Source organism: Hippopotamus amphibius, chromosome 1 (assembly GCF_030028045.1).
Source record: "Hippopotamus amphibius kiboko isolate mHipAmp2 chromosome 1, mHipAmp2.hap2, whole genome shotgun sequence".
In the NCBI taxonomy this organism is placed as follows: Eukaryota; Metazoa; Chordata; class Mammalia; order Artiodactyla; family Hippopotamidae; genus Hippopotamus; species Hippopotamus amphibius.
In genome coordinates, this window is record NC_080186.1 from 117890191 (window position 1) to 117915570 (window position 25380).

General features: G+C 59.5%; 2 protein-coding genes across 5 annotated transcripts in view; one reads left to right on the forward strand and one right to left on the reverse strand.

Moving 5' to 3' along the window:
* Positions 1-15831, forward strand: ZBTB7B (zinc finger and BTB domain containing 7B). Of its 4 annotated transcripts, none has more exons than XM_057725416.1 (3): positions 1-95; positions 11958-13126; positions 13529-15831. In XM_057725416.1, the coding sequence occupies exons 2-3, from the start codon at positions 11964-11966 to the stop codon at positions 13992-13994; spliced, it is 1629 nt and encodes a 542-aa protein (XP_057581399.1). In that variant the 5' UTR covers positions 1-95; positions 11958-11963; the 3' UTR covers positions 13995-15831. The 4 variants fall into 4 exon arrangements, with proteins under 4 accessions (XP_057581399.1, XP_057581398.1, XP_057581397.1 ...); XM_057725415.1 differs by lacking the exon at positions 1-95 and adding an exon at positions 5568-6222; XM_057725414.1 differs by lacking the exon at positions 1-95 and adding an exon at positions 7042-7123.
* The window catches only part of DCST2 (DC-STAMP domain containing 2), an 11701-nt gene continuing 2145 nt past the window's right edge, over positions 15825-25380 (reverse strand). Inside the window, 11 exon segments of the mRNA XM_057725413.1 lie at positions 15825-15885; positions 15888-16071; positions 18847-18987; positions 19093-19186; positions 19532-19659; positions 21462-21592; positions 22239-22339; positions 22472-22639; positions 23756-23920; positions 24613-24770; positions 24942-25155. Of these exon segments, the coding sequence (XP_057581396.1) occupies positions 15856-15885; positions 15888-16071; positions 18847-18987; positions 19093-19186; positions 19532-19659; positions 21462-21592; positions 22239-22339; positions 22472-22639; positions 23756-23920; positions 24613-24770; positions 24942-25155 (1514 nt within the window). The 3' untranslated portion in view covers positions 15825-15855.

Genomic DNA, 25380 nt, shown 5'->3' on the forward strand with positions numbered 1-25380 from the left:
AGCAGGGCCCCAAGCCCCCGGGCCTGGCGGGGGACGCGCTTCTCCCCACACCCGGAGCCTCAGCAGCTCCAGCCAGCGGACCCAAAGGCGGAGAGGTGAGTGTACCCCACTTTTGTCTCCTGGCTAAGGGGTCCCCCATACTCGAGACTACTGCAGTGTCCTTCGTCCGTCCTGTAAGTGGGACCCCCCCCCAACACACACACACACACGCATGCAGACCAGATTCCCACCACTCCCCTTCCCTGTGCCTTCCCAACACTCCGGGTCTTTGGAATTGATTTTAACTGGGAGGAAAGGTAGAGAAGGAACTACAGCCGCCCCCAACCCAGGGCGGAGGGTCCCCAGAAACTTTCTCTGCACTTCTGGGATCAGACGGACTGGTGGCTCAGGGATGGAGAGAGGGTGAGGCGGCGCCGAGCGCTCCCGCAGTCTCCTTCGTGACTTTAGGGGGAGACCCCCGACCCGTCCGAGTTGAGGGAATGGAAACGCTGACGGACTCTAACTAGGACAGCGCTCCCCCCCCCCCCCCGCCCTCCGCGCCCCCTGGCGCGGTGGGTTGGACCCGGGCCAGTTGCATGGGGGGTGGGGGGAGCACAGGAGGAGCCGCGGCTTGGGGGAAAGTTACCGGCTCGACTATTCGGTTTCTTGCGCTTCCAGAGCCGCGTTCTCTCGCCGGTAGTGGGGCTCAGCGACAATCTCCGACCGACACAGAACGACCCCTCTCTCCGCCGCCCCTCAATCCCACTCTCTTCATTCAGGCTCCAGTACCGCCGCCACCTTTTCAAAGTCAGCTCCTGGCCCCAGAACCCCAAAGCGAGGGTGGGCGCCTGGGAAGAATTCTACCCACCGCGCGTCCCCCCGCCGGCGCCGGCGCACCTGCCCCTACCCGGAGTGGGGGTCGCTACCGTGTTGTTGTAGAACCTACTCTGAGCGCCGCTGGCAGAGGGCTGCCATTCAAAGGGGTGGGGGGCGCTGCTTTCAATTTCCAGCTTTCTCTCTCTCCTCCCACCCCACCCCAAGTAAGAGAGCGACGTGTCCCGGCCAGAGCGAGGGGGGGCCGGGATGGGGGGGCGGCGTGGGCAGCGGGTTGTGCCCGGACACGTGCCTGCCCAGGCGCCCCGGCCCTGCTGGTGTTTGGAGAGAGGGCGGGTCCCCTGCCCCCCGCCCCGCACAACCCCCACGTATCAAAGGGCGGCTGAGACGTGGTGAGACCTCGGGGCGCCCTGGGGGGGGGCAGGGAGCCTGGGTCCGGAGCAGGGGAGGGGCAGAGGCGCGGGTGCTAGCTGACCCACAGGAAACGAGCGCTGCTGACCTAGTTTGGGACACCGGAAGTGGGTGCTGGGGAGAGGGGGAGACCAGCAGGCTGTCCTGGCTTCCGGGCCAGGTGGAGGGCGTTCTTGAGTTGACCCGCACCCGAGTGCCTTGGAGACCCCTAGCTGCAGCTGAGAATGGGAATGAGTCAGCGCGGCCATTCCCCCTGCCCCCAACTTATTCCTGGAGGAGGGAGACAGTTTATCAAGGGGCAGGGGGAGCCAGATTGGGCAGTGAGGGGTTAAACGTGGATGGGAACTTTCTGGTTTCCCAGGGTGCATGTGTGTAGGGGGGTGAGGCCTGGAGGATTATGGGGTTGCCTCCTGCTCCCCCACACACACCAACTGGTTTGGTCACCCCTGTACCCGCCTGGCACTGCTGGGAGAGCTGGCATGGAGTGGGCCTCGGGTTGGGAGGGGAGAGTGGGCATATGGAGTGCTGTGCTGGGCTGGAGAGGGACATATTTGTGACTGAGTTTGGGTAGCAGTTAGTGTTCCTTCTTAGTGGTGACTGGGGAGAAGGGCAGGGGGCTCCCCCTGGAGCAGCTGATGAAACAAGAAGAAATCTCTGTCAGTGCCTCCTGTCCCTGGCCCGCGGGACCCCAGCTCCCCCAGCGTGCCTCTGTTACGTGGTTGCTGTGGGCACGACGCAGCCTGCTGGCACCCCCAGACACTGTCCCCTCCCTTGGGTACCACACCCCCAACCTTAGCACAGGGGTCAGGAAGGGGTTAATACCACCTGAAGGGGGCTCTGGGGAAGAAAGAAGGCAGTGCCCACTAGGCTCAGCTGTCAAGGAGAGAGAGGCCTGCTCTAATGGGGCACTCCCATCACTGCTCAGCTCTGGCTGACATGGACCCCAGGGACTGGGAGACAGGTGCTGACCTCTTCCCCCTTCCCCATGGTGCCCCCTGGCACCCAGGGCCCCCAGCTCCTCCTTGGCCTAGTGCCCGCCCCGGGGAGGGCGCGGCGGGCAGCGGGGGCTGGGCTAACAATGCACCATCGGGCCCTTTGTGTGCTTGCACTTGGCACCCTGGGGAAGGGTGGGGGAGGGGGGCCCAGCGGGCATGGGGGGCGGAGCGCCTCTGGGGTGGGGACAGTGAAGGCTGGGGGAGAGAAGCAGAGAATGAAAGCAGGTGGGGAGGAAAGGGAAGTAGGTCAGATAGGGTGCTGGCCCCCCATTCCAAGCCAAGGCCGAGAGAACCAGCCCCTGATCCTATAGCTGCCCAGATGGCATCATGCTGCCTGAGGCACAGCTTAATACTGGGCATTTGGGGTCAGAAGTCACTGCCCAGGGGACTGGTCAGATGGAAGAGGCCTGGCCTGGTACTGCTCCCTTCTTGGTGGCTAAGAGACCCAGTTCTGGCCCAAGGCCGAGGTCCCAAGACTGGCAGTGAATGGGCTCCAGGCAGGGCACTGCCTTCTGATAGAAGCCTCTGGGCCTGCTTCGGGGTTTCCTGCCTCCAGCCCGCTTGGTTCCCTGACCTTCTGAGAGTTAAGACTGCCCTGCCACCAGGCCTTGGGGCCTATGCCTGTTTTGGCCTAGGACTGAAGAGGAGGGTGGGGGAGGAAGGTGGGGACAGGCAGACGGATAGGACCCTGGCATGGGGTGTGCCCGCCCTGGCCTCTTCCCCCTCCTTCTGCTGAGTAAACTCGTGAGTAAACTTGACGTTTTGCCCGGACAGTTTGAAGTTGCCTCGCCGCCCCCCCACCCCCACCAGTCCTGCCAACACACAGGCGGCCAGGCGCCAAGGCGGGCCTGGGGGACTGGGGGGAAGGGGATAGAGCTACTGTTGTCCACCATCAAGAGCCTTGGGGAGGCAAGAAGGCTCCCCCACCCAGCCAGACCCAGGTCTTGGCAAGAGTCTTGGCTGGGGCCCGCAAGCATCTGTCCCAGAACCTGGGGAGCCCAGGGACAGTGGCCTGAAGCAGAGCCCCTGCCCACGTCTGACCTCCACCCCCACTAAGAAAAGGCACCCAGCTGCCATCTGGTCCCCTGAGTTGCCACCTTTAATGTTCACAGGCTGCCTGGCACAAGGGGAAAAGCTACCTCTAGCAGATTCCACAGGGACACCAGAAAGGCCTGCCCTCTTCATTCTGTCCCACAGCCTGGGGTGGGTGGGAGGCTGGTGGCCTTCCTTGGCATTGAGCCCTCTCTTCACTGAGACCTCCCAGTTGCCATGGCCTCGGCCCTAGAGGGTGGCATCCTCATTTGCAGCACAATTCCTTGACCTCACGCCTGGGCCTAACCCCATACATATCTCTCTCCACCATACCCATCAGGCCTGGCCCTAACCTCCCCCAACCCCTTCCTCTGCCTGCTAGCATCCTAGAACCGAGTCAGCTTTCAGAGCTCTCCAGCCAGCAAATACCTGTGCCAGATCCAGGGGTTGAGGGTGCCCCAGAGAAGAGGGCTGGTGGCTGGTACACGGAGCCAGTGACCCCCACAAACACACCAGTTCCCTATTGCTCGCCATTACTAATGCCTCTTATGCCTCCCCAGGCCATCAGAATGGTGCTGAGGCCCTGCAAGGGGAAATGCCTTCCCAGTCCCTGCTGAGCCTCGGAATGGGGCTCCACCAGGCCCTTGCTTTCGACCTCATGTCTCTGGCTTCAGTTTCCTTCCTGTTTCCACCCGCCCCCCCCCCCCCAACTCCTCCCCACCCATGTGCCCCTTTCAACAGACATCCTCTCCTCCTTCCTTCCTCCTTTCCTCCCCTTTGCCTGGGAGCAGGGGTCCTCTCCCCCAACCATAGACCTCCTCCTGCCTTTTACCTCTTCTAAACACAGTCCCCTTAGAGATTCATGACCAAATCCTCTGCTCTGCCCTCCCCACCCCATCAGCAAGGCTCTGGGGAAGAGGAGAGCACTGGGCTTCTCAAGGGAACTACAACTCCCAAGGTACATGCAAAGCAATTGTGGTGCATACTGGGAGTTGTAGTCCTCCTCAATCTCTCAATTTGGTTAAGTCTGGAAATTTTTTGCGATGGGACTAAAAGTGGACTGGGATGATTTGGAACGTAGGGCCCCTCTGCATCCCCCCACCTTGTCCTCACCATCTTGTTCCCACATGGCACCATGTACCCATGATTGACATCCATTCTCCCAGCTGAGACATGCTACCCATTCTCACTTTAGGGCCCCACCCAAGAGATGCCCACACCCTGCCCTGCTGCCCCTGGCAGGGGTGAAATGGAAGGGCCCCATGAACTCCCTCCCTGCCCCCTGCCCTCTAGGCTGGTTCCCTCCCTTTATGGGGATCAAAGGGCAGAGAACAGCCCCACCCCACTCCCTCGCAGACTGCGGGCACTAGGGCGTTCAGGAATTGCAGGGACTTTGGTGCCCAAGCGAATGCTTGGGCAGGGGGAATGCCAGGAGGCTAGCACCTGGTGGCAGGGAGAGATACTGGCCCCGACTTGGGGAATGGAGCCTTCCACAACTGCTCATCGAGCTGTCCACAGCCCCCTGGGCTCTCTTGGCGTAGGCCCTAACCCATGCCCTGCCTCTTGAAGAGATGGCTTGAGAACAGGGTCTTGGGCCTTATCTGTAGGACCTAAGGGCCTGGGCCCGCCTAGCTGGCACCAAGGCACAGGGGTGACCCTCCCCCACCCCAGGCCCACAGTTGGCATGGGGTGCTGGGAGCCAGGGGGGTAGGAGGGAGAAGAGGGCAGGACTGCCAGCATCCTGGTGGGTAGGTGCCAACCGGGCCGGGAGCTGGTGAGGGGCAGCAGGCCAGCGGCATTGGGCCAGCAGCTGTCGGGGGGAAAGGCGAGGAGATATTTTAGGGGGCATTTCTGTGGTCCTCCCTCCCAGCCCAGCAGGACTTGGGATGGCCTAGTGTCCAGGGGACCTAGGGCACACCTCATTCCAGGAATGAGACCCCAGGAGTTGTTTAGGGGGAACTTTGTGGCCCACCCATCTCTGGGCTCAGAGCCCTCTTGAGTTGCCCCTCAGGCCCAGGCGGGTCCCACCCAACCGGCCAGGGTGGCAGCGGCTTACGCAAGGGGTGGGGCTAGGCGCTTCCCAGCAGATGCCCCCTCCCGGCTCCTTCCTCTTTTGGTGCCCACAGCTCCCCCCCATCTGTCCACCCCCTTCAGGCCAGCTCTGTCCCCCTGATGCCCCTGGCCATTGGGGGCTGGCACGAGTGCTGCCCCCTGGCCTGGTTGGCAGGGGCTGGCGCCCGGGCAAGGAACTGTGGTATGTGAGTGGGTTTGGGGTGAGGCATGGAGGGCGGGGTGCTGCCTTGCCCAGCCCCTGAGGGCCCCAGCCCAGTACATAGTGGGGAGAATTCGGCCAGCTCCCAGGGGTGCTGAGGGGCCTCCTGGGGTGGGGAGGGCCTCCCTGTGCTCCCCTGTTATACCATATGCCCTGAGGGGCTGGGACCTGGGCACCTGTCACCCCTGGCACTGACTGTCCAGGGTTCCCCTCCTCCCTCTTCTGGCCACTGCCGCCTCCTGTCCCCTCCCCTCCCTTCTTCCTTCTCCTGGTCCCACCTCCAGCAGCCTCTCCCATTGCTCCTCCTCACCTCTGTCCTCCTGGACTGTCCCAGCTCCTACCTTTCCTACCGCTCACCTTTTTCCCCTGTTAGGACTGAGTAAGGACTGAGTAAGGACGGGCCGGGGTGGGTATGGCTGGGGCTTCGGGCACCACAGGCAGAGACGCTAGGCCCTGTCCCACGCTGCCAGCCCTCTAGTAACCCCTCCCTCCATCTGGGGGGAGGGGGGACAGCACCCAGAGGGTTAAGGCTGTAGGGGGGAGGGGCTGGGCCCAGCCGTGGGCGGCCCCTTTGAAGGAGGGAGCTGGAGCGGGGAACAGCCACCCTACCTCCCCCCCAGCCCGGCCCTCCCCCACCCCTCCCAACCTGCTCCCCCCAGGGGCCAAGAAGAGTTGCCGGCAAGGCCCCTCAGCGTTCAGGTGAGTAGGCCCCGCTCTGGCTTGGGAGATTAGGCCCCAGGGGAGGCTTGGAGGCCTAGAATTGGCCAAGGGTCAGAGAGGGACTGAAAAACAGGCTAGGAAGAGGGTGTCTAAACTTCACAGGGGGTGGTTTAGGGAACTGAGGGGCTGGCGTGTAGGGTCGCTTCTGCGCCTGGGGGACCCAGGAGGACAGGAGAGCAGAAGAAGGGGCCTACGGGAGCCGAGGGGTTGCTGGGCCAGGACAGGAGGTTGGACAGGCTGGCAGGGAGCCGGGCTCCGGGGATCGGGCTGGGGTGTCCTCTGGGGCTGGGGGGCTCAGGTTTCTGCCGGCGGCTTGGCGGGTGTGGGGTTACCAGCCGGCTCGGTTACCCAGCCAGAGACGCTAGGCTGGGGGGAGGGGGTGGGCACAGGGCAGACCCTGGCACCTTGTGCCGTCTCCTCAGGCCCTAAGGGGATCTGGCACTGCTCCGGTAGACCCCCGCGGGGAACCCTGATGGCCAGGGTCTGTCCAAGTGCACAGTTGCCTGGCCTAGGGTGGGCAGCCTCTGGGGAAAGTCCAGCAGCTCCAGGGCTGGAAACTCTGACAGGCAGAGAGGCCTGGGCTGTCCCCCCCCACCGCACCCCACATCCGCTCTCACTGTACTCCCCCCACCCATCTTCCCCAACTGTCCCCCAAATTTTGGTCCTGTGCTTCATCCAGAATGGGGCCGTGGGTACCTTAAATGTGACCATCTCACGGCAAGACCAGGCCTTGGAGGGCAGGCCTGGCTTGATTTCATTCCTCTGCCCCGCTCCACACCTCGCCTGTCTGGAAAGAAGAGAAGGGATGCTTGGAGCAGAGCGAAATGGAGGAAGTGGGAGAGATTCAAGCGAGAGAACCAAAAGGGAAAAGAAAGGAAAGGTAGGGATGGTTCCTCCCGAGGCCTAGGGACATAGATGCGGTAGGGAGGAAGCCGGAGCCTTGTAAGGGCTGAAGGAAGGAAAGCAAAGGATGAGTCGCGGAGAGGGGAGACAAGGGTCGGAGAAGGCAGTAGGGGGACAGAAAGAGGCCAAGGAGAGGGGCCAAGAGTGGAGACGGGCTGAGGGCAGGAGTCCCCAGAGGACAAGAGGAGAAGGCTGGGGAAGACGGCATTGCGCCCATTCCTTCCTCCGCCATCTTTTATCTCCCTCAGATTTCCCCTGATGCGGCCTGAGAGGCTGTGGACAGGCTGTGGACGAGGGCGGGTGTCATGGAAGGAAAATGTGGGGGAACAGAGACGTCTCCGTCCTGTCAGGAGTTGAAGCACCAGGAATTGGGGATTTTTAGGGAGGAGAGGCTTAACCCCCACAGCACCGGGAAGCAGCCAGCTCCCCTGGCCTCCTTCCCCCTTCGTGGCTTGCGGTCTCTCTTCCCCGCCTCGGCCCCCAGGAAGTGTGAGTGCTGGGGGTGGTGAGGTTAGGAGGGGAAGCGGCATATGGGGGGATGGGGAAAGCATGTACTAGCTTGGAGGGGCTGGGGTGGGGAGAGAAGGGCTCCATAAATGCCTAGGGCATCCCTGGGCCAAGGGCCTCTCCTTCGAAGCCTTTCCGGTCCTCCAGGGGACTCACCTCAACCCCTCAGCCTGCCTTCCCAACTGGGCAGTCCAGATGGTCTCAGCCCCTGGGCCTCAGAGGCCCTAAGAAGGGGTGGGAGAAGCTGGGGAACTAGGATTCCTGGGTCCCTGAGGACTTTGGACTGGCTGTCCTATTTCCCCACCCCCCTGGTCCAGCCACAGGCCAAAGCCCTGGCTTCGTGCAAACTTAGCTCCAAAAAAACAGGAAGAGAACCTGAGGCTGGAGTTGAGGTGGGGGTTGGGGGGTAGAAAGGAGAAAGAAGTAAGGGGGAAGGGTGGCCGGCCAAGGTGGGAAGAGTGTCAGGCCTCTCCATCACCCTGGCAGGAGGTATCACAGCCTGGTCCTCATCCTCCCTCACCCCAAGCTGATACACCTGGAGAAGCCTGGCCAGGTCCCTCTCAGGCTGTCTGGCAGAGCCCGGTGGTGGGGGCCTCTGAGCCTGGGGTGGGGGGGGGGGGCTCTGTGTGCCTGCGTCTCAGGCCCATATCTATTTTCTCCGCTGCTAATCCTGTTTCCGCCTGCTGCCCCCCACACTAAGCCCTACTCCCCTAATCCCCGGGGTGTGGGGAAGGGGGGCCAGCTTTACTCAGCTGCCCCGTTCAGGGCCTCGCATCCCAGCTCTTCTGCTGGCTCCAGCCGGCAGTGTTGGCCCTGGTGCCCCCAGCCCTGCACTGGACCCTGCCTGAGGTCAGCACCTGGAAAGAGTTCCAGCCTCCTTTTTCTTCCCATGCCAGGGCCAGTGCCCTCTACCTTTTGGTTTCTTGGTGGTGGACACACCTTGGCAGGTGCCCTTGGGCACTGAGGGGTAGGTGATAGGGGCTCCCACCTTCGCCCCCCTGCCAGCTTTCGAACCCCGAAGTCTTTCCCCCATCAGATGGGGCAAGCTTGACTCAGGGCCCAGTTTCAAGAGAGCTGCCCACCGGCTTGGCCGGTCTAGCAGGCCTGACAGTGAGGGGAGCCTGGGGGGGGCGGTGGCGGGAAAGAGGGGAGAAGTGGGGCGGGGCCCCCAGTTCTTCCCCCTACCAGGCAAACAGACCAAACAGACCTTGCCTGGCTCCCTGGCACGGCTGCCCCCCCCCCACCAACCACCACCACACACACCCATGCCCACAAGGTCTTAGCAAGAGGGGGCATGCCAGGCTGGGTGGGGATGGGCCGCCCTCATGGGCGTCGGGGGGCTGGGCCCTCTGGGTTACAGAGGTGGAAAGTGTGCCCAAGGTGGGGTGGGCATCCCGGCACCAGTGCTCCACCCTGGCAGAAAAAGGGGGAGGCTTCCATCCCACCGATCCCTCCCAGATGATGGGGTAGGAGTGCCCCCTTGGCCTGGTTGGCACCAGCCTAGTTCCAGGTGGCACCTACGTTGCAGTGGGTGCCAGAGCCCTGTGTAAGGGCTAGGGGAGTTTCCCAGCAGCTAGAGAACCATGTGAACACCTCCCCTTCCCACGTGTGTCCTCTGCCTCTCCCCTCCTTCATTGCTACCTCGTGGCCACGGGCATTGGAGTCAGGCCCAAGGGGTTAAGCATCCACCCTTGCCCAAGCCCTGAGTGAGCTGCGTGAACTAGCCTGAGCCTGTGACCTGACAGCGGGGTCAGCCAATCAGCGCCCCGCCACACCAAGTTGCCACGGAGATGGCCCTGGGTGGGAGAAGAGAGGCGGGCTTAGCAGCGGGAATGGGTGGGGTGTGGAGGGAAGGAGGGAGCGGGACGGGGTGAGCCACGTGCCTGTGAGTGCCCAGCTCCAGGCCAATGGACAGCAGGGACGGCCCCACCCATCCCCCTCGGGAGGGACGGGATTCGCTTGGGCCCAGGAGGGTGCCCACGGCCGCTGCCCACCGGGTTGTGTTTGCTCCTAAGTCCTGGGGCCATTTGCCACTTGTGCTATTTGCAAAGTACAGGTGGGAGACCCAAAAGAACCTGGGAGTGCTCCCAGACTGCTGGGCCCCCCAGGCAGAGAAGTGATTTGGGGACTTAAGGTGGGAAGGGGTGTGCTACCTAAGGGGGTTTGGCCGCGGCTCCCGAGCCGGCACGTGGGTGCTGCTCACGCAAGGCTTCCGCACAGGCATCCTGGGGCTGGCACGGGGAGGCAGGCGCGGACGATGCAGGTCTTGTGTCTTTGAGAGGAAACCTGTAGCCCTTGACTCCTCCAGTCCCCCCAAAACCTTCCCCATCGACGGCCAAGACTAAGCAGCTGTTGGGAGTGGCAGAGAAGACACGGACAAAATGTCAGTGAGACTTGCCCTAAGGATCATCTAGGTCAGCCTTTAATTTTACCAGTGAGGCAACAGGCCTCCTCAGGTAAAGGAAGGGACTGGTCCAAGGTCATGCAGCTCGTAGTAACCTGACTCCCTGGGGTGATCTGAGGGAGGAAGACAGACTCATCTTCCAGCAGAGACCATCTGGATGGTGGAATCTGCCTCCAGGTGAGGCCTTGTTTCTCCCTCCCAAGGCCAGAACATGTGTTGAGCCCCCACTGTGTATTAGGCATCGTGCCCCCATGGTCTCCTGTAATCTTCACCGCAGCCCTAGGAGTCGGGGGGAGTGATCCCATATTACAGATGAGGAAACAGGCCCAGAGAGTAAATCACTTGTTTAAGGTCACAGAGCGAATCAGCCAGAGTAAGGATTCAAACTCAAGCCTGGATGACTCCAGAACTCAGCTCTTTCCAGGCCCCAACTCTGTCTCCAGTTGCTCCAGACCTACCAAATGTCAGGGCTGAAAGGCTGAACCCTTGGGGCTTCCATTCCCACCCCCCTCCTTGTACAGTGAGGGAATTAAAGCACAGAGGAAAATGACTTGCCGAAGGTCATTCAGCAAGATAGTAGCAGAACCAGGACTTGAAGCAGATCTCCCCATTTCCAGGCCGGACTCACTCTGCTACCCCTCCCCTCCCCTCCACCAGCCTCAGGATTGCTGGCAGCTCTGTACCTTCTGTGGCTGGGCCTTGGAGAGGAAAGCATAGAGGGTGGAAGATGGTCCTCTGGAGAGGGGGGACTCTCCTGACTGGCCAGGAATGGGGAGGGAGAGGTGCCGGTGGTAGCGCAGTGGGGGAGGGGTGGGACTGGAACTTGGCCTATTGGCAGTGGGGGAGGGGGCGGGGACGATGCTTATCGGTGCGGGGCAGGAAGCACCCGCGCCAGCGACACCCCAGCAAAGGGTGGCTGCTCCTTGGCCCCATGGGGGAGGGGAGGATGTGGGGGGAGGGATGCTGGGAGCTGTGTTTCCCTTTTGGCCTCTAGAAGGGGGATCTAGAAGGGGAGATGAACTTTTAGTGGGTGGGGAAGGAAGAGGAGGAGGAGGGTGCTGGGATGCCGCCTCTCAGGTTTGCATAGTGTTTTAGAGTGCACCAAATGCTTTAGGGAGATAACGTGAGTTAAAGCACCTGATCTTGCCTTGAATGGGCCTTGGCCCAATGTGAATCTGAACTCTCTCACTGGCCTCTCTCTGGGCTGAGAGGAGGTTCCGTCACAGAGACTGTTACCCCACTTTTCAGATGACTGAGACTGGCTGCCAGAGCCACCCAGAGTCTTTCAGCTAATTCTTCATGAAGCCTGAACCAGAACCCAGGCATCCTTTCTCCCAGTTCAGTGCTTCTTCCCAATGGACGGGGAACGGGACAGGTGAAGCAGATGAGTCTCTAGGAAAGGCCAGAAAGGCAGGGCTCCTGCTCTCACAGAGGCAGAAGAGAGCACAGTGGTTCGGAACACGGACTCTGGGCCCACCGCCTGGCTTTGAACCTGTTCTGCACTTAACATAGAAAGTCACTTCACCCGTCTGCACCTCAGGTTCTTATCTGTTAAGTGGATGATAATTGTTACTTTATTTTTAATATTTATTTATCTATTTGGTTGCACTGGGTCGTAGTTGTGGCATGCAAACTCTTAGTTTGGCATGCATGTGGGATCTAGTTCCCTGACCAGGGATCAAACCTGGGCTCCCTGCATTGGGAGCGTGGAGTCTTAACCACTGCACCATCAGGGAAGTCCCAATAATTGTTACTTTAGAAGGTTATGGAAGATGAAATAGGTGTAAAGTACTTAGGAGAGCATCTGGCCTATAGTCACCTGGCCAGGGTTGGTACTCCTGCCCTGGATCCCCTTGCAGGGCTGAGCGCTCTTGACCTCCCTCTCTATTCAACTCCGCAGGAGAAGATGGGGAGCCCTGAGGATGACCTGATCGGGATTCCATTCCCAGACCACAGCAGTGAGCTCCTGAGCTGCCTCAATGAACAGCGCCAGCTGGGCCACCTATGTGACCTCACCATCCGGACGCAGGGCCTTGAATACCGCACCCACCGGGCTGTGCTGGCTGCCTGCAGCCATTACTTCAAGAAGCTCTTCACTGAGGGCGGTGGCGGGGCGGTCGTGGGCGCTGGGGGTGGCGGGACCGCAGCCGGGGGCGCAGGGGCCGGCGTGTGTGAGCTGGATTTTGTGGGGCCAGAGGCACTGGGTGCCCTGCTCGAGTTTGCCTACACAGCCACACTGACCACCAGTAGCGCCAACATGCCGGCGGTGCTCCAGGCCGCGCGGCTGCTGGAGATCCCGTGCGTCATCGCCGCCTGCATGGAGATCCTGCAGGGCAGCGGACTAGAAGCTCCCAGCCCCGACGAGGACGACTGTGAGAGAGCCCGGCAGTACCTGGAGGCCTTCGCCACAGCCACGGCCTCCGCCTCGGGAGTTCCCAACGGTGAAGACAGCCCTCTGCAGGTGACCCTCCCTCCGCCACCGCCACCGCCACCTCGGCCTGTTGCCCGCCGCAGCCGCAAGCCCCGAAAAGCTTTCCTGCAGACCAAGGGGGCCAGGGCAAACCACCTCGTGCCCGAGGCGCCCGCAGTGCCCACCCATCCCTCGACCTACGAGGAGGAGGAGGAGGCGGCAGGCAGAGCGGGCAGCAGTGGGGGCAGCGGGCTGGGGGACAGCTACAGCCCTCCCACAGGGACTGCCTCACCTCCTGAGGGGCCTCTGAGCTACGAGGCCTATGAGGGTGAGGAAGAAGAGGAGGAGCTGGTGTATCCCCCGGCCTATGGGCTGGCGCAGGGCAGCGGGCCCCCGCTGTCCCCAGAGGAGCTGGGCTCAGATGAGGATGCCATCGATCCTGACCTGATGGCCTACCTGAGTTCCCTGCACCAGGACGCCCTGGCACCAGGCCTAGACGGCCAGGACAAGCTAGTGCGCAAACGCCGCTCCCAGATGCCCCAGGAGTGCCCGGTCTGCCACAAGATTATCCACGGGGCCGGCAAGCTGCCACGCCACATGAGGACCCATACGGGTGAGAAGCCCTTCGCCTGTGAAGTCTGCGGCGTCCGTTTCACCCGGTGAGCACCTGTGGGGAAGGGTCGCAGCTGGGGCCACGTCAGGGGGGAGGGAGAAAGGGATTATGAGACCCAAGGTGTGGAAGTAGGTGATCCTGGAGGGACTGGGGGCGGGGGCGGGGGGGGGGGGGTTGCCAGAGTGAGGAGAGAGCCCAGGGTAGGGAGACCAGGAGAAAGAAAGTCAAGGGAGGTGGTCTGAGGCATGAAAGATTTGGCTGTGCTGGAGGCAGAGTGGGTGGTGGCTGGACCCAGTTAAGCTGGGGGAAGTCAGCGAGGGTCTCCTGGGGCAGTAATAGCGAAGCAGCTGGTGGGGGACGGGAGTGGGAGCAGGCTTGGGAACCTGGCCAGGATGGCCCGGGGTCCCCATCCTGAACGGCCCCCTTGCCCCTCCCCCTCCTGTGCCAGGAATGACAAGCTGAAGATTCACATGCGGAAGCACACAGGAGAGCGCCCCTACTCATGCTCGCACTGCCCAGCCCGCTTCCTGCACAGCTACGACCTCAAGAACCACATGCACCTGCACACAGGGGACCGGCCCTATGAGTGCCACCTGTGCCACAAGGCTTTCGCCAAGGAGGACCACCTGCAGCGCCACCTCAAGGGCCAGAACTGCCTGGAGGTGCGCACCCGGCGGCGCCGCAAGGACGATGCGCCCCCTCACTACCCTCCGCCCTCTGCCGCCACCCCGTCCCCCGCTGGCCTCGACCTCTCCAATGGCCACCTGGACACCTTCCGCCTCTCTCTGGCTCGATTCTGGGAGCAGTCTGCCCCCACCGGACCCCCAGTCTCCACCCCAGGGCCCCCGGATGACGAGGAGGAGGAGGGCGCCCCCACCACACCTCAGGCTGAAGGCGCCACGGAGTCCTCTTAAAGAGCGACGAGTGGCCGAGCTGGAGCAGCAAGGGGCCGGGAACGCCCATGCCAAGCAGTGGGAGTGTGCAGCACAGACGACGCTGGGGGTTCGGGCACTGAGCCTCCCTGGCATCAGAAATCGGCCCCTTCCCTCAGAGCCCTCATTCCCGTTCCAAGCTGAGAAGGTTTTGGGGCAGAGGCTCCCCAGATTGGGGTGCTCTCCCAAGGAGTGATACATACGATATTATGTATATATTTACAGCTCCATTGTAAAGGTGGGGTCCCTGTCCCCAGCTGCTCCTGGGGAGTAGAAGCAATAATGTATTTCTGATTTGTGGGGTCCCTCTTCGGCTATGCGGGTTTCTAGGGGGTGGGGGGCTTGGGACCAAAGCCTTGTCCTGCCCCCATGCCCCTTGGGGTTTTGGCTGTGTAAGGGGGTGAAGGACGGCCCCTCCCTTTCGAGACCCCTCCTTCCTGGTTTCTGTTCCCTTTTCCTGGCAGTGAATTATGCAAAGGGGGGCGGCAAAGGAAGGGTGAGTGGGGGAAAGCAAGGTAGAAGCTTGAAAGACCGGGGGACTGGGCCTGTGAGGAAGGAGCCATCCTGGTCCCCCTCCGCCCTGCTCCCAGCGCTGAGTCATGGGGTCCTGGAGAAGGGGGCGGGGTGGCCTGATTGGCTCGCCCGCCCCTGGGGGCAGCGGGAGGGGCCCCGCCCAGCCAGGGGAGCCGCCGCTGGTTCTCCTCCCCTGCCCTCCCCTCCCGCGTCCCCGGGCAGGGAATGTCTTGTTCCCGCCGCTCCCTCCCCGGGGCCAGAGGGCAGGGCGGGCCGGGCGGTGGCCTACCCTCTTCTCCTCCTCCCCACCTCCTCCCCGCCCAGGTGCGAGCCGAGCCGCCCGCCACCGCTGCCGCCCCTGACTCACGCCGCCCCCGGGCTGGCGCGGTGCAGGGCGTGGGACCGGGTGAGGGGCTGGGGGGAGCCCTGCGGAGAACGCGCGAGCCGGCGCCATCTGGCGGCCGTGCCCTGCGCGGGCGCGCGCCCCTGGCGGCCACGTCCCGCGAGCCGTCGGCTCTCCACCTCCGCCAGCCCGGCTGGGGAGCGGCGCCCCCTCGCCAAGGCCGCGGCGCGTACCTTCTTGCCCGGCCGCAAGGAAAGCGGGCTGCGGACCTGTGGGAAAGGGGTCCTTTCCCCAGACCCCTGCCGGCCGGGCTTCCCGTTGGGTCGGGGAGAAGACTCCCCTCCTTCTTCCCTTAGGATTGAATCCACCCCCGTTCTGTACATAGCCTTTTCTGTTGGTCTTGTTGAAATCTAGTTTCAGATTTTTAACTACCCAATTCTGCTGGGGGGTGGAGGTATCTCCCCCCTCTCCTCGCTGGGTGCTGGACCCCGTTCGGCCTGGGCTCTGCCTTGCACTAGTTCCCCTCCCTGGCCTGGCGGCTCCTCCCCCTCCTTAAAAGGGGCAGGTTCAGGGGCCCGGTGCTCTCCCTCCCTCCCATGCACCCCCATGCCCATTTGCACAGCTGCCCAGGTACCCCCAATAGTGGGGGGGTCACAGGGAGGGGGTAGCGGGACCAGTCCTTTTATCTATTTAAAAAGTGATGATGTAATATATTGGGGGAGGGGGAGGTCGGGTTGCCCTGGGCCTCATCCTAGCATTTCAGGTGATGGGGGAGCCCAGGGCTGAGGAGACCTGGGGCCCAGCCCCAGGGAGTGAGGACAGTGTGGCCTCCTGCCTCCCCCCTTGCGGCTTCTCCACTCAGTGCCTTAGGGGGGGAGGCGATCCCCCCTCTCCTGTTCCCTTCCCCGTCCCCCCCACCTTGGGTGTAAGCGACAGGAAGAAATAATAATAATTTAAGATTCACGTTTGTGTCCACCTCTGGTTTCTTTATTTTGGAGGTAGGTGGGAGGGATCCGGAGGAGAGAGAAAGGAAAGACAGAGGGACTGGGGGTTGTGAAGGGGGGAGGGGCTGCAGTGGGGGCAGAGGATTTCTGAGGTGGTCCGTGGGGCTGAGGGGATGTGGGAATGCTGACAGGCTAGGCCTCAGGCGGGGCCTGCTACCTGTGCCTCCTCTTCCAAGGCCCTTTCTCCTCATCCAGGTCACTAGTGAGGAGAGGAAAGGGGTGGCCCAGTCGTGGACGATCTGTTTTCACAGGCGCGTTCCTGCCTGCCGCCCCTGCCCCATCTGTTCAGCTTCGGCTGCTGTTGTTCACCAGCCACCGCTGCTCTCACAGCCGCCCCCCGCCCCGCCCAAGGCAACCCAGCTCGTGGCTGCAGATATCTTCTGATTTTAGCCCGAGAGATGAGTGGACGATGATTTGCCCAAGGTCACGTGGATAGTAAGGGCAGAACAAATAGTGACCTTGGGAATAATATCCGCTCAAGGCTCAGGCTGTGCCCTCTGGTGATCCCGCTTTTAACTTCACTGAGCGCTCTGGAACCTCTAAAAATAAAACTTTGCTTCCCCTTCAACCTCTCAACTCATGACTGCTTCCAGTGCCCCGTTCACACTGGAATGTGACCACCAGACAGGTTTGTTTGCAGTCCTCCCAAGTGGAGGTCGCTTGCCTTCCTCAAACTCGGCATCGGCAGGCCTGTGGCGTATCGCAGAGTCCCTGGCTGCCATGGCGGCTCTCTCCCCAGGCCTCGCAGACACCCTGCCAGGGTGCTGGTGCCAGACTCCGGCTGCTCACGTGGCCCAGCAGCCTCCACACTGGTGGGCAGGCTCTTCCGACACTGTGGCCTTTCAATCCTCAGCCTCCTTGGCCATGATGACCTTCACCTCTGCTCCCACTCGGACATCACCCTCAGCCTTGGCCACTCTCTTGATTTATCCCCGAACTCTTCCCAGGTGTGGCCCATTCTCTGCGTCCCTCCTGGTCTCTGCTCTAACACTCCAATCGAGACATAGACCTTGGACTATCCCCTGAGGTCTCAGCTCCTTATCTTCCCCGAAGTCAGTCATCTCAGACACTCTGACCAGAGACACCCCACTTCTCTCCCCATCTTATCCTTCTCCTGACCTGCCCGGAAGAAACCTTCAACCCTGGGATCCTGTTCATGGCTACCACATTTGCTTGATAAAACCGCATAACCAAGCACTCTGGAGTCAGTCATTACACGTTTCTGGTTTTCAACTTCATCTGGGCCTCTAACGCTACCTGGCTATCTCTTAACCTCCCCAGGTTGTCTCCTTTGCACACTCCCCAAGGCAGATATTTCAGCCTCCAGCACCCACTCCTTGAAACTTTTTATTCCACCCGCAGCCCCCTTCTTTGCTGCCTCAGCAGGTGTGCTCGCCTCCTACCCCACCCCCTCCCTGAGAAAAGCAAGGCCACTGGGGAGCAGGCTCTGCTCTGCTCAGAGGAACATACCCTCTCCCCTCCTGCCTCAGGCAAGCCCGCTCCTATTGGAGGCCACCCTGTTCACCTGGCCTTAGATCCCATCTCTCCGGCATCCCTCTCTCTTCAGTGCTCTCGTTTTCACCTCTGAAATGCTCAGATCTCCCTATACTTGGATAAAGAAAAATCCTCTAGGTTCCATGAAGCTCACTCCCTCCTCTTTAACCATCAAACTTCCTTTTCTTAACTACAGCCCTTCTATTAAAACAAACAAACAAACAAAAAATCTTGAACTTCTTACAACAGTGACACAGAGCCACGTACCCCGTTTCTGTTTCTGAGTCTTCCCTACCAGTCATCCCCCCTCAACCCACTAGGACTGGTTTTGGCCTTCCCCACACCATGAGAAATGTTCCCACAAGCCACTCCAGGGATGTCTCAACCGCCAGTGCAACGGCCAGTCTTCAGCTTCATCCCACTTGACCATCTCACAGCACGCGATGTGCTTGGCTCTCTCCTCGTGAGCCTCTGCCCTCCTCGGTTTGTGGTGGAGCCCCTCAGCCTTCTGTCCCTGTCCCCGCCTCTCCTCCCCTGCCCTCTGCCAGGGTGATCTAGCTCATCCTCTCTCTTAGAGTCTCTAAGTCAACTAGCCCCCAAAAGACACCTCTGGCCCAGAGCCCTGCCCTTTTCTAACTGTCCCCTGGGCATCTCCTGCTGGATTCCCTACAGATACCTCAAAGGTCTCGAACTGGGCCATTCCTCTTTCTGCAGAACCTGTTTCTCCTCTTGCCCTAACACCGCCCAGTCTCAAGCATAAACTGTCCTTCTCAGCACCTCAATCCTGAGGCCATCACCAACTTTTCCTGAGCTAAGACAGCCTCCGCTCTGGTCTCCCTGCTCTCACCCAGCCTCCATTCTGCCCTCCTAGTTTATTGTCCTAAAAGGCAAATACAAACATATCGCTTTCTGGCTGAGGGTCTTCAGATGGCCAAGTGAGGCCCCCTTGCAACCTTGATGTCCAACCTCATCTCCCAGCATGCTCTGCGGTGTCCACCAGCCACACATACACCCCTCCCTTACCCCCCCGCCGCCCCCCTCCTAAGTGTCTCACATGCTCCAGACTCACACAAGCCTCCCCCTGGAATGCTCTCCTCCACTCCTCAGCCTAAGAAACCCCCAGGGTGCCCCCCAAACCACCTCTTTTTTCACTTCTTCTATGAAGCCTTCATTACTGTACCCTCATCCCAAAGTGATCATTCTGTCCTCTGTGCTGCCCAGACCCTGCTTCCCTCCTCACTTGGGGTGCTCTCCACATATGTCCCTGATCTATCTGATATCACTCTTCCCCACCATTTGGTGGGCTCCTCCAGGGCAGGGCTGCGGACACAGCAGGCACTGGGCAAACCTCCCTCCCCTCCGCTGCCTTTATCTCTGTCTCCAGCTCTAGCAGGGGAGCAGGCACCCAAGGAGCCCTTGGTGAATGTGACCGAATGTGCTTAGGCCTCCCAGGCCCCAACTCCTTCAGCTTTGCGCTTACCTGAATTCGGAGCTGGAATCCGATAAGAGGGGCCTGCCCAGCGCCTCTTGGAGCCGCTGCCTCAGTAACTCCTCCTGCTCAGGACCCTTTCTGCGAGCTGCAGCCAGCCATAGGCGGGGGCCCTCTTCGTCACTGGAGTCCCTGGAGAAACCTCCCATCTCAGTAGCTCACAGAGGTCCTGGGGGAGGGGTGGCTGCTCCCACCGCCCTCACAGACTCCAGCCACCCCAGGGCACTGGAGACTCACAGCTCCAGGTCCAGCTCCTCCTGGTAGGAGAGGGGAGATGCACACACGGAGCAGGTGTTGTCCAGGAGGCGGAAGCAGGTGAGACAGAAGAGACCTGGAAGAGGCCGCAGGGAAGGAGGTGAACTTGTGCCCCCACAGACACGGTGCTCCCCGGCTTTCAGCCCTTGCCTCCCCAACCCCACCCTCAGGGGGACCATCCTCATCAAGCAGTGCACACTATCGAATGGCATCTAAATTCTAGTTGCACCAGCGTGTTAAGGCACACAGAGAAAATGAGCTACCTAAGGGTTCTGTGTCAGTGAGGACATGTATGGTAAGGAAGGGAGGGGTACGAAAGGTGAGGCACAGGAGAAGCCCACCAACGAAGGACCAGAGCTGATTGTCACATGCAAACGTGGTGAGTCCCAGCAGGGAGAGGCATACGCCCCAGGAGTCTCACCTCGGCAGCCTGGGGTACTGCAGGACACCGAATTCTCTTTCCCCTCCTCGTCCTGGGGCTGCCCACAGCCCAGGCAGTAGGTCTGGTGCTGCCTAGAGTGGCAGATAAATGGAACCAGGCAGGAGCACCTGAGGAGCGGAGTCCCAGACAGTAAGCAGGCCAGCCCAGTATATCCAGACAAAAATATAATTCAAAAAGACACATACAGGAGACTTCCTAGGTGGCGCGGTGGGTAAGAATCTGCCTGCCAGTGCATGGGACACAGGTTCGATCCCTGGTCCAGGAAGATCCCACATGCTGCAGAGCAACTAAGCCCATGCGCCACAACTATTGAGCCTGCGCTCTAGAGCCCGTGAGCCACAACTATTGAGCCCATGTGCCACAACTACTGAAGCCCATGCACCTAGAGCCTGTGCTCTGTAACAAGAGAGGCCACCGCAATGAGAAGCCTGTGCACCACAATGAAGAGTCACCCCCACTTGCCGCAACTAGAGAAAGCCCGTGTGCAGCAATGAAGAGCCAACACAGCCAATAAAATAAATCAATTAAAAAAAAAAAGACACATACACCCCTATGTTCATAGCAGCACTATTCACAATAGCCAAGACATGGAAACCACTTAAATGTCCTAGGAGAGATGAATGGATAAAGATGTGGTATATAAATACAATGGAATACTACTCAGCCATAAAAGAAGAATGAACCAGGGACTGCCTTGGTGGCGCAGTGGTTAAGAATTTGCCTGCCAATGCAGGGGACATGGGTTCAACCCCTGGTCCAGGAAGATCCCACATGCCAGGGAGCACCTAAGCCCATGCGCCACAACTACTGAGCCCACAGGCCTAGAGCCTGTGCTCCGCAGCAAGAGAAGCCACCGAAATGAGGAGCCAGTGCACCACAATGAAGAGTAGCCCCCGCTTGCCACAACTAGAGAAAGTCCACACATAGCAATGAAGACTCAATGCAGCCAAAAATAAATTTTTAAAAAAAGAATGAAATAATGCCTTTTGCAACAACATGGATGGACCTAGAGATTATCATACTAAGTGAAGTAAGTTGGACAGAGAAAGACAGATACTACCTGATATGGCTTATATGTGGAATCTAAAATATGACACAAATGAACTTTTATGAAACAGAAACAGATTCAACAGACATAGAGAACAGACTTGTGGCTGCCAAAGGGGAGGGGAGTGAGGGAGGGATGGATTGGGAATTTGGGATTAGCAGATGCAAACTATATATAGAAAGTGGTTAGGGCCTCCTAGGTGGCGCAGTGGTTGGGAATCTGCCTGCCAATACAGAGGACATGAGCTCAATCCCTGCTCCAGGAAGATCCCACATGCCGCGGAGCAGCTAAGCCCGTGCACCCAAAAAAAAAAAAAAAAAAAAAAGAAAGTGGTTAAACAACAAGGTCCTACTGTATAGCACAGGGAACTATATTAAATATCCTGTGATAAACCATAATGGCAAAGAATATATATATATATATAAAAGAAGGTGTATGTGTGTGTGTGGCTGAATCACTTTTCTATACGGCAGAACTTAACATGACATTGTAAATCAACTATATTTCAACTTAAAAATCAATTAATTGATTTGTTAAAAAATGCAGCCCAGCCTGGCCAGCCTAATAACCTTCATCCTCTCCAGTACCACCCTCCATACCAAGGGTAGGCCTTCCTGCAGTCTAACCTCCATCCCTCTGACTATAGCAACAACCTCTCTGCTTCCTGTCCTCCTCCTCCTTTTCACTCCCCACCCCTAAGAATTCTCATCCCCAATGCATTCAAGCATGAATGCCATGGAATGAGCACCTTCTTCAACCAAACCTCTGGACACCTAAGAAGAACAGCGGTCAATTCTGACCTCTGGCTCTTTTTCTATCTCCTCTCACTCCACTTCATATAAGGAAGGACAGTGGGCTTACCGACTGGCCAGCACCTGGAGGACACTCATGTGGCCCTGGTCAGCTGCCCGTCTCCTCACTGATCGGTGCAGGGCAGCTAATAGCTTGGTGCGGCGGCTCAGAAGTACATTGTAGAGGTAGGAGATCCTCTCCTGGTGGAGGGGAGGTCAAGGATGGGGTCCTTTTGATCCTTTTTCATCTGCCTGGAATGCCCTCTGCTCCCACCCCTCTCCCTACCTTTGCCTTCTGTCCAACTCCTATGAATCCCTCCAGGCTTGGCTCAATGCCCCTTCCTGGGGGAAGACTTTGGGACTTCCCTAGGTGGACTCACCCATTCCCTCCTCTGGGTTTCCATAGCACTTTATTCCTTCCTTAATAAAAACACATTTTTCATTGTAACATCTTGTTAAAAGCCTGTCCATCCTGCCTCGAGACTGTGTCTGGTTCACCTTGGCATCCTTGAGGCTGGCAGAGTGACTGGCATACAGTAGATGCTCAGTAAGGGAGTCGTAAATGAGTAAACACATGGCGAGTTTCCAGTCACACCTCAACATGACAACAGGGCTCCCGTCCGCCAAGGGTTTTAACAAAACTTTGGAGGCAAGCTTTGTTGCAGAAAGCCCTGCCCCAAGAGGCACCATTTCTCCCATCTGCAGTCCAGATCGCTTGCTTTGGGGTTCAACCAGAGGAGTGAGACCTGGGCCGATGAAGGCCTCTTAAACTCCCCAAAACCAAGACAGACAGCCATGAGCTTAGCACCCTGGGGTGGGGGGCGGGAACTGGCCGCGGACCCCTCACCTGCTCCCGGGACGGGTAGTAGGAGGCACAGATGACCCGCCGCAGCCGACTGACATAGTTGCCAAACAAAGTGATGAAGAAGCACAGGCCGTACATGACACCTGGGGGCACAGCAGACACAGTAAGCCCCTGCCAGTGGGCACGAGGTGCCAGCCACACTCACCCCCAGTAGTCTGTGCCCTTCATGCCCTGAATAGTGTCTATCCCTCCAGTGCGCTCAGGGGTGTGGATACCGATGACTATGTAACCAGTGGTGTCCGGTTCCGAGGGACGGAGGAGGCAGCGCCGGGACAAGATGGTGACGTTGCCTTGTTGCAGGACATCAAATGCCGACACCAGGTCACGGTAAATCTTCCCAGTAGAGCCAGTGCCTTCCACGGTTATGGATATTAACACCGGGCCTGGCACCGAGACACGGTGTGAGGGGTGCTCTTGGCAGCGGCCTACTCCACCATGCGGGAAGGGCCATACCTTCTGGAGGACAGAGAGTGGACAGCGCAGGGCATAGAGATGGCCCCCAGGCCCTCAGCCAGGGGCCTCAGGTGCCCCAGGCACCCCCATGGTGCCCCAGGACCTAACCTCAGCCCCTGGCATCTAGGACAGGCTCCAAGGTCTAGAGCTGGCTGGCACTGGTGCTTGGTCTGTCTTCCCAGGCCATCAGATCTGAAATGACCTTAACTGGTCAGTGAGTCCGTCCCCTGACCCCATGACTGCCCAGAAGCATTTATTGTAAAGCATTTGCTTGGGGGAGGAAAGGATTGGGAGCTTGGGATTACTATTATATACAGAATGGATAAACAAGGTCCTGCTGCATGGCACAGGGAACTATAGTTAATATCCTGTGATAAACCGTGATGGAAAAGAATAGGAAAAAGAATATATATGTGTAACTGAATCACTTTTCTGTACAGCAGAAATTAACACAACATTGTAAATCAACCATACTTCAATAAAATTAAAAAATTAAAATAAAAAAATAAAGCATTTTCTAAGCACTGACTGTGTAGCAGGTACTGAACTAAGTGCTTTCTGGATTGTTTGGGGTATTTTTTTTTTTTTTAACTTTTTCTGTTGGGCCTCTGGCACACCAGATTAGATTAATTCTATTCTGTGGCTTGTGGCACACTCTCAATCAAAGGTCCACCAGCCACTCAGCACATGTCGTCTCATTTACTCCCGAGAGCCACCCAGAGAGGTTGCTACCATTATTGCACCATGGTTCAGATGAGGAAACTGAAGGTCTGGGAGGTTTAGCAAATTGCTCAAGGTCACCATCTGGTAAAGGACACTATTGATATTTGAACCCAGGCCAGTCTGACTTTAGAGCTCGTGTTTTGTGGTGGTGTTTTTTTTTAATCTACTCTGATATGGTATAATCTTGAACTGGGCACAGCGGTTACCAGGCAGAGGATAGAGATGGAGGAGGGGCAACGTTAGGGGCTGGTAAGTAACAGTGACATGGGGACATTCAGACAATCCCCCAGGACTGAGGAAGCTAAGGTGGTTCAGGTGCTCACTGCGGGCCACGATCTCCCCCTGCAGCTGGTACCGGGCCAGGTCCAGGATCCAGAAGATGGCATAGTCCAGGAAGACCAGGAGCAAAACAAGCAGGAGGTGCCGGATAAGGTTGAAGGTCGCCAGGATGTAAAAAATCTGCTCCCACTGGGACAGGAAGATGGAGCCTGGGGCGGGGAGGCCTGGTCAGGGGGATGCTCCCCGAGTCTCCCACCCACCAGAACCCAGCTCCTAGAGACATCTCCCTCCCCCGCTGGAGGCAGCTCCTGCCCCTGATCAAGCTGGGGGCTGGCCTGTCTGCTCATCTGGAAGATACAGAAGCTGTGAGGACCCCTGCGCAAAGAAGCACGCGTCACGTGCAGGGGCTCCGTGGCTAGAGGTAAAAGCTTAGCGTCTCCACCTGGGCCTAGTGGCCTATCTCCAGTCTCCAGGAATCCTCCCTCCTGAGGCATCCTTGATACCCTCACCCGGCCCCCCACTTCACAGGCAGCACCACCCACCCCCGCCCAGCTTCCCACCTGCTCCAAAGCCTCCCGGCTTCACTTCCCTCGCTCCACACACTTTCCACACATCCTTCCCTCTGGCCCGACATCCAGGGTGCTCCCAGGGGCATCATCTGCCCCTTCTCTCCCCGTATGCTCTGAGGGACCCTGCTTTCCCATTTCAGACCGAGGGATCCCCAAAGACAGAGCTGTGTCTCCTCCCGGTCTGCAGTTTCCCTCAGCACTGGCCTGTCTGCCCTACCTCTGGCCCCACCCTGAGCCCGGCCTGTGCAGGGCACTTCTGGGCAGGGCAGTAGGGTCGGGGGAAGCCCTGACCTCCCTCAGGGCCCCCGTCTCCGGGTCCTCGGGGCCCTCACCCGGCTGGATGTAGTGTCTGGCCTCGTGGGCCGTGAGTGGCAGCACCGTGGGCAGTCCCGCCGTGGAGCGGACAGCCTCCATGCGCAGGAACCGGCTCGTGATGTAGACGTTGTCGAAACTGTCCCAGTTCAGGTAACAGTACCGGTAACACAGGGCTCTGGTGGGGCACACGTGAGGCTCCTCGGCGTCCCCCCACCAGACGCCCAGGGCGCCACCCTCCCCGCCCCCACCGCTGCCCCCACACGCCAGCGTCCCAGGATGCCACGGGGGTCCGCCGGCCCTCACCAGCCCCCGCTCCCGCCCCGACACCCGCCCTCCAGCCGCTCACTGGAGGTAGAGGAGCGTGAGAAGCAGAGGCGTGGTGTAGCCCATCAGAGCCAAGGCCTCTCGGATGCGGTACAGCTTCATGCTGACGGCTTCATGGAGGTCCAGAGCCACCTGGGACAGGCTCCGGGAGGCATTGAGGTCCACAGAGAAGTGGTGGGTGGCCGTCACGTTGAACTCAAACTCTCGACGCACCCGGTTAATCAACTTCCTCACAGCTGGAGTCCGTGGGTCCAGGGGAGACACCAGCGAGGAGAGTTAGGAGGGGGCAGGGTGCATCCGGCGGGGGGCCTGGCCAGCCCGGGGTCCCACGGCTCCCAGGCCGGTTGGGACCCCCCGGTGTTGGGATCTACAGGGGACTGAGGAGGGGCAAGGACTCCCCAGTCTATGCCATTGCCGTTGTGCAGTTAGCACCAGCCTCACATCTCCACACCGAACATCTC